Source organism: Barbus barbus (genome assembly GCF_936440315.1).
Source record: "Barbus barbus genome assembly, chromosome: 4".
In the NCBI taxonomy this organism is placed as follows: Eukaryota; Metazoa; Chordata; class Actinopteri; order Cypriniformes; family Cyprinidae; genus Barbus; species Barbus barbus.
In genome coordinates this window covers 16,072,089-16,087,823 of record NC_136732.1, presented here as the reverse complement: position 1 = coordinate 16,087,823, position 15,735 = coordinate 16,072,089, and the positions used below count along the sequence as shown (strand labels likewise).

Here is a 15,735-nt window from a genome sequence, read left to right as displayed (position 1 = left end):
ACTCACTGAGGTGTGAATGTGAGAGGGGTCACTTTAGATACACACTGACACACTGCTGCACTCACTGAGATACACTCAGATATAAATGAAATGCTTTTAGGAAAAGGCTGAGTTTGCGATTGAAGGAAAGACAATTGTTTTTAATACATTGTATATTACTGAGTAAAGAAAAAATAAGGAAGAGGGAAAAATATGGTAAAGGCTTAGCATAAAGAGCGAGGACAAAGGAGAGTAGAGCAGCTGACTATTACATTCCTGTTCTAATCAAGCAGTAGTAATATAGAGAAGATCCCTATTAGAATTAGATGTATAAAGCTGTTCCTTAGGGACCCTAAGTCAATTTGAGTGTTTACACATAAGCATGATGTTACATTAGGACAAAATATCAAACTGACTGGCATTTATTTTAAAGAAATATAGTACAAATACATTTCAAGCAAAACATTTTACACACACACAAATACAGATATAAGGGTTTAAATAAAACAATAGATATGAGTTTCAATATTATGACAAAAAGATTGTTTTTAGTTAAAATTATAAACTACACCTTGGCTTAAAATTGCCTTCAGAACAGATGGTTAAAGTCATTTAAAATTGTTTGATATTTTATCTGTGCATTGAAATTCAGAAAAATCTAAGTGAAAGTTTAAAAGTGTTCAAATATATATTTGGGGTCACTGTATGACAAGCTAGCAATTTATGGCTATTTATTTAAAAAAAAAAAGTGTTTTTTCATGGTATTAAAGTAGTGGAGATGTCTGTTTTATTTTAGCATTGCCTTATGAATAAATGTCTTAGACAAATTATGATCATCTGTGAGGGATGAGCTAAGTCATTTTAAAGCACATTGGTATGCATTGTAGTTCCCCAGAATGCAGTAAATGCTTAATGACCAGCCATAACTCTCAGCTTTAATAATACAGTACCTCCCAAGACACATAGATGCAAAAATAAATACACTTTCATATTAGACAGACAGAAAGTGTCAGAAATGTGTGTATTTAAACATATATAAAGACTTACCATTGATTTAACAATCTCTTATAGTGTGATAATTAGTCTGCTCTGTCTGCGAGCCACTGGGCAACATCAGCTGATTCCCATTGTCCACCTGCCATTGAGATGTGACATGAATTTTAATAAGTAAATTAATATTTTGAACTGCACATGTTGTAGGACAGAATGGATGTTAAAAAAAGTCAAACCTTGTGAGAGTGAGCAGAGAAATGTTCACTGTGGTATAAATTAAATGGAGGATATTAAAATCTTATTTCATTTTGAGAGCACCATTTCTGTCTCTGGCATGCAAAATCTTTGTCCTTTTCTTGTCTTTGTTACACTCACTCACTATTCGTTAGTCGACTGAAATGTTTCACACCAGTTCACCATGATGACCTTTGTCCTATGTTGGTGTCCGTTGTGTCTTCTGGGGTTAATGAGCAAAGTTTCCATAACCTTTGACTCATTATCTTTTGTGACCTTCTGAGAAAGGTCTTCTTAAGTTCTCGTTTCACCTCACCAAGTTGTGTGTGTGAAGAGACCACATAGTGAGTCAGAGTAATCTGGTCTAGTTTTGATGTTACATTTGCATTTTGAGAAATATGACTTTATTCAACAGGTTTTGTATGATATCTGTTTGCAGCACGGGGAGGGGAGTCTGGGACCCCCGATCATTGTGTGCACGCGGCCGTACCCAGAGTGCCAGTTGTATTCTGATGAGGAAGCAATGGGCGGACGGGACGTGCAGGAGGCAGACATGGACAGTGCAGGAGACAGCGGGGCAGGATCTGAATCTTCTGATGGAGGACGTCATGATGATAAAGAAGGACTGGGTGGACTCTTTCTACGTGGAAACAAGTCAGCAGCATGGATGTTAATGTTTTTTGTTGTTGCTGTTTAACATTATTTGAGCTTAAGAAGGAAAATACATCTTGCCAGAATTTTTGTTAAAACATTAATTGAATAATTATTGTTTCATTAAATTAATACAAAAATTATTACATTTAAAAATAAATTTACTGTAAGAATTAGTACCTAAAGTGAGACCTGTGGGTTTGGTTTCAGCTGTGGTCAGATGGTGTCCTCGGCAGCCGCTTCAGTGATCTCAGTGGAGGAGCAGTTTGAGGACTATGGAGAGGGAGAAGATGTGGATTTCACTCCCAGCAGCCCCATCCCTGATGATGACACACGCACCAATGGTTTCTCTGACTTGGGCTCCTCTCTGCCCTCCAGGTTAACTAGCTCACTTTAGCACACACCTCTCTCGTGAAATACTGACCTATGGTGTTATTCTGGATGATCTGTTGCATTTGATTGCATGGACGAATAAGGGTGAATAGCATGAAACCATACATATAAACAAATAGAAATAAATAAGAAATTATATTTTGCTTAATTATTATTTTCATGGCAATTAAGCACATCCTTACCCCAAACATAAGCACAAAAATGTAAAGTGAAAATAAAAAAAGTGCATTGTGGTAATGATAATTTGGGTGTGCTTAAGATGTTCTTAGGCCATAAGATAAAATAATAATAATAATAAAAACTTATTTGCACATTTTCAAAATTTAATTTCATATTTTTTAGGTTGAAATATGAGCTATTTTTTCATAAGACTCTCTAAGAATATTATTAATGCATAGTAGTTATAATTCTGACACAAATACACTCTGTTGCATTAATGCATTTGACAGCCATTAATCAACGCATTGTTAAACATAAAATCACAACAGCCGATAATTATGAAATGCTTTTGGCATACAGTGGGAGTTTTGTATCGTTAGCTGTTCTCATTTGTTCTGCATGATTCTGGTTGAATCAAGGATAATCCTATCATGAAATCAATAACACATTATTAGACATTCTTTTCCAACTATGCAAAATTTGAAATATCTTACCATTTTATATTATTAAATATATTGATCAAGTAAAATCTGAATGCTTCTACTGTCAGTATTGATCATCACTTGATGGTGTTTGCAGTGCTGGTCAGACCCCTCAGAAGATCAGGCACCTGTACAACAGTGAGCTTCTGGATGTTTACTGCTCTCAGTGCTGCAAGAAAGTCAACCTGCTCAATGACCTAGAGGCCAGACTCAAGAACCTCAAAGCTAACAGGTAAGAGGCCACAGAGCATATTGCTAAGATAATAGCATGCTACAAGGATGATGTACAGTTTTTTGTTATCCAATATACAGTAGAAGTTAGCATAACACTGGTTCCCTCAACAAAAAGCCAGTAAGATTTTTCCATTGGCTTTTGCTATTGCAGAAAATAAGTGTGACCAACAAAAGTTTGATTCTTATACATTTTGTTCATCGAGATAATCTGCACAAATTAACAAAGCTTTTATGATTTTGAAGCCTAAATACAGTCTGTAAAAGTTATTCAACATTGGAGGAGTTAGTTTGCAAGAGTGAAGGTTTGAACACAGTAAGGCTGTGAAAGCGGACTAGTGAGTAGATAGTGAAAATATCTTGAGCTTCTGTTAACCACAGACCTTATTTCAGACATTTAACCAAAATCCATTTAAAAAACTAAAACTTTTAAAAATACAAACTCATGTCTGTATTTTAGCACTCATTCCTGCAGCACTCTGTAAGAATAAAAAATACACAGATATTGGGCAAAATAAACAATTTTTGATTGCACACAAATATTTTTATATGTATGTTTTTTGTTATAGAGTATTGATTAATATATAGGCCTACGTGTATTTATTTACATTTATCTTGCTCCTTCCTCCATCTTAATACAGTGCATATTAATAACGAAATAGCAATATATTTGTTGATGCTTTTTGTTTTAAGCTATTTTATGCTAAAGGATGGTATATCTAGCATGCTGTCTTACCTAAATCATTGGTTGCATGTCTGTTTCCCTCTGAATGCTGTCTTTAGTGCCCTTAACTTTGCAGCATCTATAGTTCATATTAAATGGCATAGCACTGCACTTCTGAGAGGATTCTTTATATCTCAGTTCACCGTAGGTAAAGCTAGATATATTTTTATGAGTCTCTTTAATCACCCCGGTCTGTCAAAAGCTTTATCAAGAGACGGGTTTCATCAGAGGAGCTGTTACCATAGCAACAATGTTCCAGTCAAGGGTTTACTAATCTTTGTGAATGTTATCAGACAGTGAGGGAAAACTGAGCCCCTCAAGAAAAGCTTGGGGTGGTTAAGTGGAATTTGATGAAAACTGCTGAAATAATCCTTTTATTATTATGTGGACACCTAACAAATTTGGCACTTCAGGAGAACGACACTGCAATCTTTCATCTGTAACAAGATTTAAAGCATCATGGGATTATGAGGTTTCCACCTCTGCTGCTGACACACTGAGACATGATACTGCAGACATACAGCAGATCCTCTATCTTAAAACCTAGTGAGCTGCCTCACTACATACCTCCTATTGTAGACAGACACCTGCCCTCTAAGACAGCATCTTAACCGCCCTGAGACTACATGAGTTATTTCAGAAATATAGAAACAGAAGACAAATAAGCAGTAGACACAATTGACTTTAATGGAGTGCAACAGTACCTGCACACTTTTCCAGCACTTTTTGCTTTGTTTAAGAGTTATAAGGACCAAAACAGCTAACTACCAGGAGAATAAAAACATTATAAAGTTTGAAAGTGTGGAATGCTGAACACTTCATGTACTCAAATGTTGCATCTTAATTTCATTGTGAAAGGGGAGGGGCTATCAGACTCTGATTATTAATGACAAAGTAACCTTATAAAAATAGCATAATGCATAAGTAATAGTGTATAAGTACATAGTGTGCGTCATTTGGGACACAGTTTATTTTTATTTATACTTTTCAGTATAAAATGAAATACATGTATATTTAGCTACATCACTTCTTCTATAGATTCTTTTTTTCCACCAAGATTGATGCAGTGCTTTCTGGGTTTGCCTTTTCATTTTTATTATTATACATCATAATAAAACAAGGTGGCAGCATAATCAAGTTGCTACATTTTGGAACCGAGCAAGAGATGCTGTTCAGTAAAGAGCTGTGTGATTTCCTTTTCTCTGGCTGAATAGGTGTGATGAGGAAGTGGGATCATGTGACATTCTGTGGCCTTTAGCTATTAATCCTCTGGCATTTTTGTCCAAATCCTCCACTGCGTACTCTGCTGAAGTTAAAATGCATTCATGCAAGACATGATCGGCACCACTATGAACTTCTCTATAATGATCAGCAAACATTTGGGTTATTGTATAAATTAAGTATTGTATATTAAAAAAACACTAGGCAGACTTGTAGAGAGATCTGCTGTTGAATGACTGTTTAGTGTGAAAGCCATCAGAAAATGTTGTTTTTGCATAACTGTTTTTTGCATAAATTTTTGCATTTGTACCAGATATGTCCAGCTACTTTAGCATGTCATGACAGGTCATGAAGAACTATGTGCGCCTGCCCTTTTGAGGGCATGTGAATGCTGTGAGTGTATTTGTCCTCATCTCTCTTGGTTTGCAGATTGTCTGGGTTTATCATTGTTTTCGTAGTTAAATGTGTTTTGTCAGTGCTGTGATAACTGGGTTGGATATGAGAACAGGAGAGCTGACTTGTATCTCGGCGAGCTGTTTGAGTTCAGACCTGTGTGGTGTAATGAGAGGAGGGCTTTAAAGAGTGACGTGGGTCACACAGTTACATAAACACAGGCATAGAGTTATAATTAAAGTTCTATCTATCTATCTATCTATCTATCTATCTATCTATCTATCTATCTATCTATATATCTATCTATCTATCTGGACTTGGACTGCATGGTATGTTATCATTTTTATGATTTTTTTTTTTTTCTAATACAGTGATCTTTTCCATTTCTTTTTACAGCCCAAACAGGAAGATTTCCAGTACAGCATTTGGTCGGTAAGTCTCTCATCTTTGTTATTGTCACACTATCTGTAGAATATGAGATTACAAAGCGCTGGCTTAATACCCATTGCCTGACTATCAGTGTGTCTGAAATCGCATACTGAGTAGGTGCTACATTTGAATTTGAACTTACTTTTTGATTGTTAAAAAGGATGTTCTATATAACATACAGTATATATAGTATTAATATTGGCATGAATTAAATTTGGACGTACTGCATCCTCCATGGTGTTACTGTCACATGACCTACACTCCACTGCTATTCATAAATCCTCTCCCATGGCCGCATGGGATAGTAAACTGTCCATCAGATGCACACTCCAGAATTCTCGGCAGAAGTCATCCGTGTACTTTTTACCTTTCATTTTTCAAATACTATGAATTCAGAAAAAAATGTTTGCATACATATTTTGCCTACTATATAGTATGGCAGTATTCGATTTCGGACGCAGCGTAAGTCACTAACTGTTTAGAGAGAAGAATGATTGGTAACTTCAGTTCCATTTCCTGATTCTCTGTTTCTCTGTGTGTCCCACAGTCAGCTCTTCCACCACAGTAACTTCAGCAGCAGTCAAGGCAGCACAGAGGACCTGTTCAGAGACAGCATTGACTCCTGTGACATTGACATCACTGAGAAGGTCTTGGAAGCATAATAATGTGATCACCGAAGACCCTGTTAATTGCTTAGGCTTAATGTATAAAATTCAAATGATTCGGATATACTTTTTAAGGCCACTACAATAATGCTGTTTTCCTGTGAATATGATTCAGAGAATGTTGTCTATAATAAATGACTATTATATTTAATTCTTCTGTATTTCTACTGCAGGTGAGCTATTTGGAAAAGAAGATAACAGAGCTTGAGAACGACAGTCTGGCTAATGGAGATTTGAAATCCAAACTTAAACAGGAAAACACACAACTAGTTCACAGGTAAAGATATCTGACTATTAGTTTTACATGGGTGATTTATTGTTTATTACTTTATTTGTAATTCTACTACCATTCAAAAGTGTGGAGTCCATTAGTCTTTTTTGAAAAGAAATTCATACTTTTATTCAGCGAGAATCAATTAAGTTGATCTAGAATTACAGTAAAGACATTTATAATGTTGCAAAAGTAATAAATGCTGTTTTTTAGAATTCTCTATTCATTAGTAACACTAATAACACTTCACAGTTTCCACAAAAATATTAAGCAACACAACTGTTTTCAGCATTAATAATAATATTTAGCAAATCAGCATATTAGAATGATTTCTGAGGGATCATGTGACACTGAAGACAGGATTAATGGCTGCTAAAATTCATTTATTAGTTATTTTAAATTGTAATGATATTTCACAGTATTAATGTTTATACTCTATTAATCCTTTGTCACATGAATGCAACCTTGGTGATGTATGCATTATATGTTTTCTTATGTCTGTATTTGTTTGTACATGTTTATCCATCAGGGTACATGAGCTGGATGAGCAGATCAAAGATCAGGAGACGCGTGCAGAGCAAAGTTTAGAGGAGGAGCTGAAGAGACACAGAGAGGCCTACAGTAAGATGGAGAGAGACAAGAGTACTGAAATTGAAATGCTTAGTAACAGGTACCTAATCAGAAAACGCACAAAAACATGCATATAAAGCATGTGAAGGTTTCAAGACCTTAAAACACCTTTTTAGAAGGGCAGTGTGTGGCATGCTACTTTATAATGGATGATTTCTCCACACAGGGTCCAGCAGCTAGAAGAGGAGAACGCAGAGATGAAAGTTAATGTGTGCAGACTCAAGTCTCAAACTGAGAAACTGGACCAGGTCAGATATGCATCAAATCTCAAGCTCTTGAGTAGAAATCCCTTGACCATCACCACAAGTCGTGGGGAAGTTGTGGCCTAATGGTTAGAGAGTCAGACTCATAATCCAAAGGTTGCGGGTTCGAATCTCGGGCCGGCAGGGATTGTAGGTGGGGGGAGTGAATGTCCAGCGCTCTCTCCACCCTCAATACGACTGAGGTGCAAGGCACCGAACCCCCAACTGCTCCCCGGGCGCTGCAGCATAAAATGGCTGCCCACTGCTCCGGGTGTGTGTTCACGGTGTGTGTGTGTTCACTGCTGTGTGTGTGCACTTTGGATGGGTTAAATGCAGAGCACGAATGCAGAGCACGCAGTATGTCACTTCACATCTACATAACCCACACATCAGGTTACACATCAAATGGTTTGCTTAATTAAAAGATAGCAATTTCTTGCACTTAAACACTCACCGACACATTTTCAGACCCATTTTCACACTATTACTTCTGACCTCACTGAAGCATCTTTTGACACATTTCAGCAGGCAGTGAAATCCCTGGAGCTTGTCAGTGTTAACCGCACACTCTTTCATACTGCTTGCATTAGCTGGTGTAATGAGTGTGAAAGTTCCTGCCTGCATGACATTAGCAGCCCTGTATTTAGGGATCCGCGTGGAGCCTGTGAGGCTTTGATCTCTGAGATGGAATGAATCATTGTCGCACAACTGCATGACTTTCTATGCTATAGCCTTTCCATAAAGCTAAAAAACTAGGTCATTGTCTGATATAGCTAAAAAAAATTAAAGGTCCTCTTGTGGACTAGGCTGAAAATGCATTTTTTAGTTTCAGATCGGCTAAAGATTCTACATTTATGGTGAAATTGTTCTCAGATTTTATTGCTGATTTGAAATGCAGTGAAACAGGCAAAGTCGACACAAGGTTTTTTAAAGCTTTTTCAAGTCGATGAGACTGAGAGTCGTACTTGTAAGCCTATTGCCTACCTAAAACCCCCCCAGCTGCATTAGGGTCCAAAATGGCCGCCAAGTGAACTGACTTGTCTTAAAAGTTTTTAAAAGTTTTTTTTACTCAAGTCAGATTGACAGATTACTTACATCATGGTAGAGATTTTGGTCACTCACTATGTATATTTGTCTGTATTTTTGTGCACAGGAGAAGCAACGTATGACAGATAAACTGGAAGACACAAGCCTGCGTTTGAAGGATGAGATGGATCTGTACAGGAAAATTATGGATAAACTTTGGCAGAACAGACATGAGTTTCAGAAGGAGCGAGAGGCCATGCAAGAGGTAGCACAGTGTCATTTTTATTGCGGATCACAATTATACACATAAACATAAATCTCCAGACCTCTCACACAATTCACATGTGCATGTAGCTGATTGAGGACCTGCGGCGTGAACTGGAGCACCTACAGCTCTTTAAACTGGAGACTGAGAAGCCCGGCCGTGGCCGTAACGCTGCAGGACTGTCCGAGTACAACGCCAAGACTCGAGAGATTGAACTGGAGCACGAAGTAAAACGGCTTAAGCAGGTACAGTGCAAAGACATGGCCATGCTTCTTGTGCTGTCTGTGATATGTTATCTAACAATCTCATTGCAAATCAATCAGGTCCATGATTGTTTTTATGATACAAAGTATAGTATATGGTTTCTGTGTATACTTTACATCAACTTAATATATAGCAGGTTTCACACTTTTTTATGACTAGTGAATTGACATAATTCTAGTCTTTTGTGATTATGAGATTAAATGTTTAAAATCACAAATTGCAATTTGACATTTTTAAAAAAAATTATCCTAGATAATTAGAAGAACTCCTATTCTTTAGAGATATTCCTGTGACTTTTCCAGGTCTAGAAATCACACTTAAAAAGTTCCCTTATATACAGTAAGCTGGTTCATATTAAACAATTTTGTGGCTCCCTTGGAAGTGTGCTGATGCCCCCTAGTGAGAACCACTGCTGTATATTATATATGTATACTGTTTACCTCCTTGCATTCAGTATGATTTGCACACTGATGTGTTTAATCTTCTAACAGGAAAACCATAAACTCAGAGACCAGAACGATGATCTGAATGGACAGATTCTCAGCCTCAGCCTTTACGAGGCTAAAAACCTGTTCGCTTGTCACACCAAGGCCCAGTCACTGGCAGCAGAGATAGACAATGCCTCCAGAGATGAGGTGAGAACAACATTCACAGTGTACCGAGACCAAAAGAATACTGACCCTCGTTAAGTAGCTATGCTTGGTCCCATTGAAGGATAGCATATTAGTCCCCACCCCCAGTGCATTATGGGTGTTGATGTTTTTCTACCTTATTGGCTGTAATCATGTTGCATGGATTTTTTTTAAATTGCTGTTCTACCTTATATTAACTACTTCTATTTATATTAAAAGAATACCTTTTTTTTAAAGAATCACCACTTTAAGTAACCTACAGTTGACCACTGAATGACTCTGTACGTTAATATATAGTGACGTTTTTATATGTTTTGTTTGCATTTTGCATTTACATTAAGAACATTAGCAGATGTTCTAATCTAGAGGAACCTACAAAATGTCCTTCAGCTTTACATGAAAGACAGCCATATCATCATTTTTTGTCACCCATTTGGTCAATCTCTCCATCTTTCCAGCTGGTTGAAGCTTTGAAAGAACAAGAAGAGATCAACTTCCGTTTAAGGCAGTATATGGACAAGATCATCCTGGCTATCCTCGACCACAACCCCTCCATTTTAGAGATCAAGCATTAGCTCCTGAGAGCGGATAGAGGACTCCCACTCGGCAGAGAGCTCCCCCTTCAAGTTGCTGTCGAAATGATCGTGTCTCTCATGTGCTCTGTCTCACACATGCCGGTCACGGTTTCCGTCACTACTCATGTCATCACGCTGTGCGTTTAGGCTGTAGAAATGACAAAAACAAGTGATGAAACTGGAATCTAGAGTAGAAGTGTACTTTTCACTCAGTTATATACACACTACCTCTGAGTATGTACAACTCAGTGTTGTATTCTACACATGAATAAAATAATTATATTAAATATCACATGATCACACCATATAGGAGAGCTATACATGCACCCTATGGCATGCGGGGATTATTAAAATTGAGCATTTAATCAGCCCTCAAGAATTTCTTTATAAAGTGCTGGTTTCCTATGAAGTCTATGCTCTGAAGAGCATTCGAAAGAAATACTGTAATCAGCAGATAAGGGAACTTCTTTTGAATGTTCTCTGCCAACATACATTGTGGTCTGCGGTTGAAACAATAATAAAATCATGTCGGTCCATTCCAAGATACACTGCTGTTAATGGCTTTTAGTTGGGCTGAAGTGATCTTACAGCTTCTAACTAATGGGTCTGTATTGACCATCAGCATCCTTTGACTGAGGGGTCACATGTAGAGAAGCACAAGTGTGAGTACAGACGGCACAGTTGTACAATATAGTATATACTTATAGAAAGAAAAGTCTATTGAAAATGTGAAAAAGAAAGGTTTATTTTTCTTAGAAGTTTGAGTGAAATGGTCCACTGAAGTTTAAGGAAGAGGTGGATGTTACACATAATGAGTGAGAGGTAAATGCTTATGATATAATGAAGTCTTCTTGTTTAACAAGAACTACAAAAGCCCCACAACTATGGCCATAATACAGTCTGAATAAAACATTAAGATCATGGTCAATGTCTCTACTAGATGCATTGTCTAAATTCAAATATATGCAAATCCAATATATACTATTATAAAGTATAATAGTATGTAATATATACTATTTATATATATATTACTGTTAAAAAGTTTGGAGTCAATACAATTTTATTTTAAACAAATGTATTCAGCAAGGTTGCATTAAATAGATCAAAAGTGACAGTAAAGACATTTATAATATGAGTTCGATTTCAAATAAATTCTTTTTTTTAAAACATTCTATTCAGCAAGAATCCACAAAATTAAGAAATGTTTCTTGAGAAGAATGATTTCTGAAGGATCATGTGGCACTGAAGACAGAAAACTGTATTTTTGATCAAATAAAATGCAGCCTTGGTGAGAAAAAGAGACTTCTTTCAAAAATATAAAATCTTACTGATCTTAAACTTAATTTCTTTTTTTCTTGGAGGATATTGTACATCAGTGCCATGGGTAAAGGAAGCTGCACATTTAATAAAAGTGCTTGAACTGTTCATCCCATGAATGTATCAATATGCCACATACCACAGTATTCTGTATTCCCATATTACCATTTTCCAGATTTAGCTAGTCAACTACTATGTGAATCAGTATTTTAAATTCTTGTGTAGTTTGGGAAAGGAGCCAATACTGCTACATGCTCGATTGTCACAAACTAGTTTTGCTTTGTTGCACAAATTGTACTGAATCTGTTTCTTTGCATGGTCTTAATCTCTTTCTGTTTGTGCCCTTTATTTGGAATGTAACAATATTTCGGTTGTTTCAATAACTATTAATCTGATCGATTATAGAGGAACTTTTATATCTTTCTGTTCTCTTTGTGTTGTAGCATTTTTCACTCATTGTAAATGTTGTACAGAAACTAGTTAATATTTGTATTGATGTGCCGCTCATCAACCTTAATGAATAAAGGAAAGGCTGTCTTTTATGCAGTTTTATGAGAAGTTAGACATGCAACTAAGTAATGTATAAATCATTTGTAACTGTTGAAATGAAATGACATTACACCTTACTCATCAGTGCTAATGTCACAGACAAGACTCGTTCTTCATTATCAATTTAAAGAAAGGAAATTGAATTTTGACAGTCAGTTCTGAAGAAACACCTATATTAAAACCTTAATGTTTCATATTATTTCTGTTTAACATTTGGATGACCAAACCTGACCCATTCACCGCAACAATGTCATTTTTGCACATGTTAAGTGTTGTGCTGTGTCTGTGTCCACTGTTACAGGTTAGACGTAACACAGTTTGACATTTTTCTGTGGGTCATGGTTTACAGAATTGTTTTTTTTATGCCTTTTTTTGTTGTTATAGAAAAAGATGGACCTTTCTTTTGTCCAGTGTGTGGGTATGTAACTAGATTACTATTACTCATTTATATTCAGAAAATTCAATAATAGTTTAAAAGCCTCAAGAGTTATAACAAATTTGAAATGTACAATAAATGACTTGTTTTGGCATGACTTGAATTGACAAAGAGTATTGAATTTTTTGTCTTCTCCATCAGTTTTTAACACATGAACAGATTTTAATTTGGAAACAACTTTGCCTGCTTCAGAATGCACAAAGTGTAATTTTGTCTTCATCTAGTGGACAAAGCCTGCATCATCACAGGAGGCCAGGATTAGTGGCATCAAGGATAGATGTAAGAAAATTATTAAAAAAATGTGCAATTGTGGATTAACAACAATTTCTATTTTTATGCAATGGAATATCAACAATTGTTCAAATCTTAAAAACTATAGTTTTTGAGGATGGTGACTCTTGGACCAATTAATGAAATATATATATAAAAAAAATGATTTAGTATTTTATAGCAGGATGGATTTGTGTCAAATCTCTTAAAGGAATTAGTACTCTACACTCTTAATAGTTTATTTTTTGGCAATGATGGCTCCATGAAGAACCTTTAACATCCAAGGAACCATTGCACAAAAGTTTCCTGGAAGTGGAAAAAGTTTCTTTAAATCTTAATGTTCATGACACATAACACAAAAATGGTTATTTTAAGTTTGCTGTTCACTGAAAGGTTCTTTGGAGAACCAAAAGTAGTTCTTCTATCACATCACTTCAAACATTTCCATTTGGAACCTTTATTTTTGACAGTATAGCTGAATCCTATTTGAAAAGCAAGAATTTTGTATTTTATTATCCCTCATAATCTTCAAGTGGCACTTATTCTGCCTATGAGATGTAACAGTAGATTGTGACAATATACCAATCTAAAACCACCCTAAATTTGGATTCCTCAAAATGTTATGAAGTCTGCAGATATAACCAACCAGGGGCAATTCTAGGATTTTCATTTTGGGGGGCTCAGCCCCCAATGAGGGTACTATATATATATATATATAATAAAAAATGTTTGACTAATAGGGGTGGGATACTAAACTTATATACCAAAAAGTGCAGTATTCCACTGAATTGCATAGTGGATAGGTATAACATATAACTGAATAAACCAAATACAATTCTTCATGGACCAACCACAATATCAAGTTTATTTAGGCAGAAATGGCACTGACACTGAGTTTACAGGTGATTTAAATATACCTTCCCTAAAATAAGTGAATAAGTAGTTCAGTTCAGGTGGGAAAGTTACACACTTGTCTGGAAATTCTGGGAATGACAAGGATGTCTGGTTGTTCTCATCTGCAGATCTTTCATTCACAATGCAGGTATTTTTCAGCTGGAGATTACATGAAATGTAAACAAAATATTATTGATTGGAGGGCTATGATCTGTAGTGACAAAGTAATTTACAGTATGTCAAGTTTATTGAATCTAGTTTACACGAGTATTCTTTAACGTCCTCTTGAATAATCCACCAGGGGGTGCTACGGAGTTTTATAAACATTTTAACCTACTTTTGAATTGAAACCAATGAACTTTGGTGCTTTTTTTATTTCTATGACTGAAACAGAGAAATATTCACAACAACACATCTATTAAGTCCATCCACACCTTCAGTTACCATTTGTCATTTTTTTTCAGACTTTTGCCACAGACCCTCAGAGAGCTATCATGGGCCTTTAATTGGAACAGATAATAGTCACATGACAAACTCACATGTGTAGCCTATGTGTAGAAGTCTCATGATATCTGCACTTCACTTGGCATTCCCAGCATAAACTATTTGTATTCGAACAATATCCTCATTCTTCACATTGCTGAGGCTCTGATAAGCCAGTCACCTCCCGCACAATTCTCATTAGACACATCCAACAGGAATGTGCTCTTCAAGAATGACTTACATGTGTTTTATCACAGCTGTCCAAACAAAAAGCCTCTCAGACCCTCTCCTGTATTCACTAAATGCCTCTTTTGTCTCAGGTTTTGGGGTTTTTAAAGGGATATATTTAGACTGAGACAGTTGCATAGCTAGAGGACGATCTATTGTTGCCATGAGGGGGTAAAACCACATAATTTCTTGTTATTATCAATGTTGAAAACAGTTGTGCTGCTTAATATTATTGTGGAAACCATGATCATTTTTTACAGGATTATTTGATAAATAATAAGTTCAAAAGAACAGAATTGATTTGAAATAGGAATCTTTTGTAACTTACAGTGACTTTGCTGTCACTTTTGATCAAATTAATACATCCTTGCTGAAACTATGTCTCTATATATTTGAGAGTGAACTGAATATTATTAAAAAAAGAAGAAAAAAAACCTTTTATCCTTAAAGAATTGATTGAATCTTAGGCGTTACTTCCATGACTGTGCCAAAATGAGTAGTAATTTGTGAAAATAGCTTTTTGACCATTGTTTAACATTAGCCTGTGTGGTCCAAAGAGATCTCAGCAGAAAATATATATTTTTATTTTAATATTTTAAATCAAAGATTATGACATAATTTTTCTTTGCAAGAGCAGGCAACAATGAAATGCTCACAATGAGCATGCTTTAAGGAAGTAAATAAGGTAAATTTTGAAGTTGACTTCAAGCTATTAGCCCTATGTTTTAAATGGCCTGTCAATGTTGCTGTAGCCCACAGCTGTTTCACTCCCAGAGCAGACCTCAGAGTCTCTACTCGCCTGTCATGGTGTGTGCTACATTACCTCTCTGCTAGGGGAATGTAGCGCTTTATTTGGGCCAGGCACGGCTGCTCCTCATGATTGAGCACTGCAAGGTGTGAATGACCTCCTTCTCACAAGAGCAGGGAGGACGTAAGTGAGGAACCCAACGTACAGGGGTCTGTCCCACATTCAGGCTTTTCTCGGATCTCCTTTTAGGATGGGCCATCTTGGACTTTAGCCAGAGACTTCGAATCACAGCTGAGAGTTACTTTATAGACTGCTGGGATAGATAAACAGTACTGACCTGATCCAACACTC

General features: G+C 36.2%; 1 protein-coding gene across 2 annotated transcripts in view; it reads left to right on the top strand.

Annotated features, from left to right (window-relative positions):
- LOC306864305 (rab11 family-interacting protein 4A) overlaps positions 1-11,190 on the top strand; it is a gene marked incomplete at its 5' end in the record, with an annotated part of 46,909 nt that extends 35,719 nt beyond the window's left edge. For both annotated transcript variants that reach the window (XM_079408249.1, XM_079408248.1), the window contains 12 exons: positions 1,646-1,860; positions 2,068-2,235; positions 2,989-3,123; positions 5,857-5,892; positions 6,437-6,536; positions 6,728-6,831; positions 7,355-7,495; positions 7,622-7,703; positions 8,851-8,988; positions 9,078-9,233; positions 9,744-9,887; positions 10,343-11,190. In XM_079408249.1, the coding sequence (XP_079264375.1) occupies positions 1,646-1,860; positions 2,068-2,235; positions 2,989-3,123; positions 5,857-5,892; positions 6,437-6,536; positions 6,728-6,831; positions 7,355-7,495; positions 7,622-7,703; positions 8,851-8,988; positions 9,078-9,233; positions 9,744-9,887; positions 10,343-10,459 (1,536 nt within the window). In that variant the 3' untranslated portion in view covers positions 10,460-11,190. The remainder of the gene's footprint in view (positions 1-1,645; positions 1,861-2,067; positions 2,236-2,988; positions 3,124-5,856; positions 5,893-6,436; positions 6,537-6,727; positions 6,832-7,354; positions 7,496-7,621; positions 7,704-8,850; positions 8,989-9,077; positions 9,234-9,743; positions 9,888-10,342) is intronic.
- Between the last annotated feature and the right edge of the window lie 4,545 nt (positions 11,191-15,735).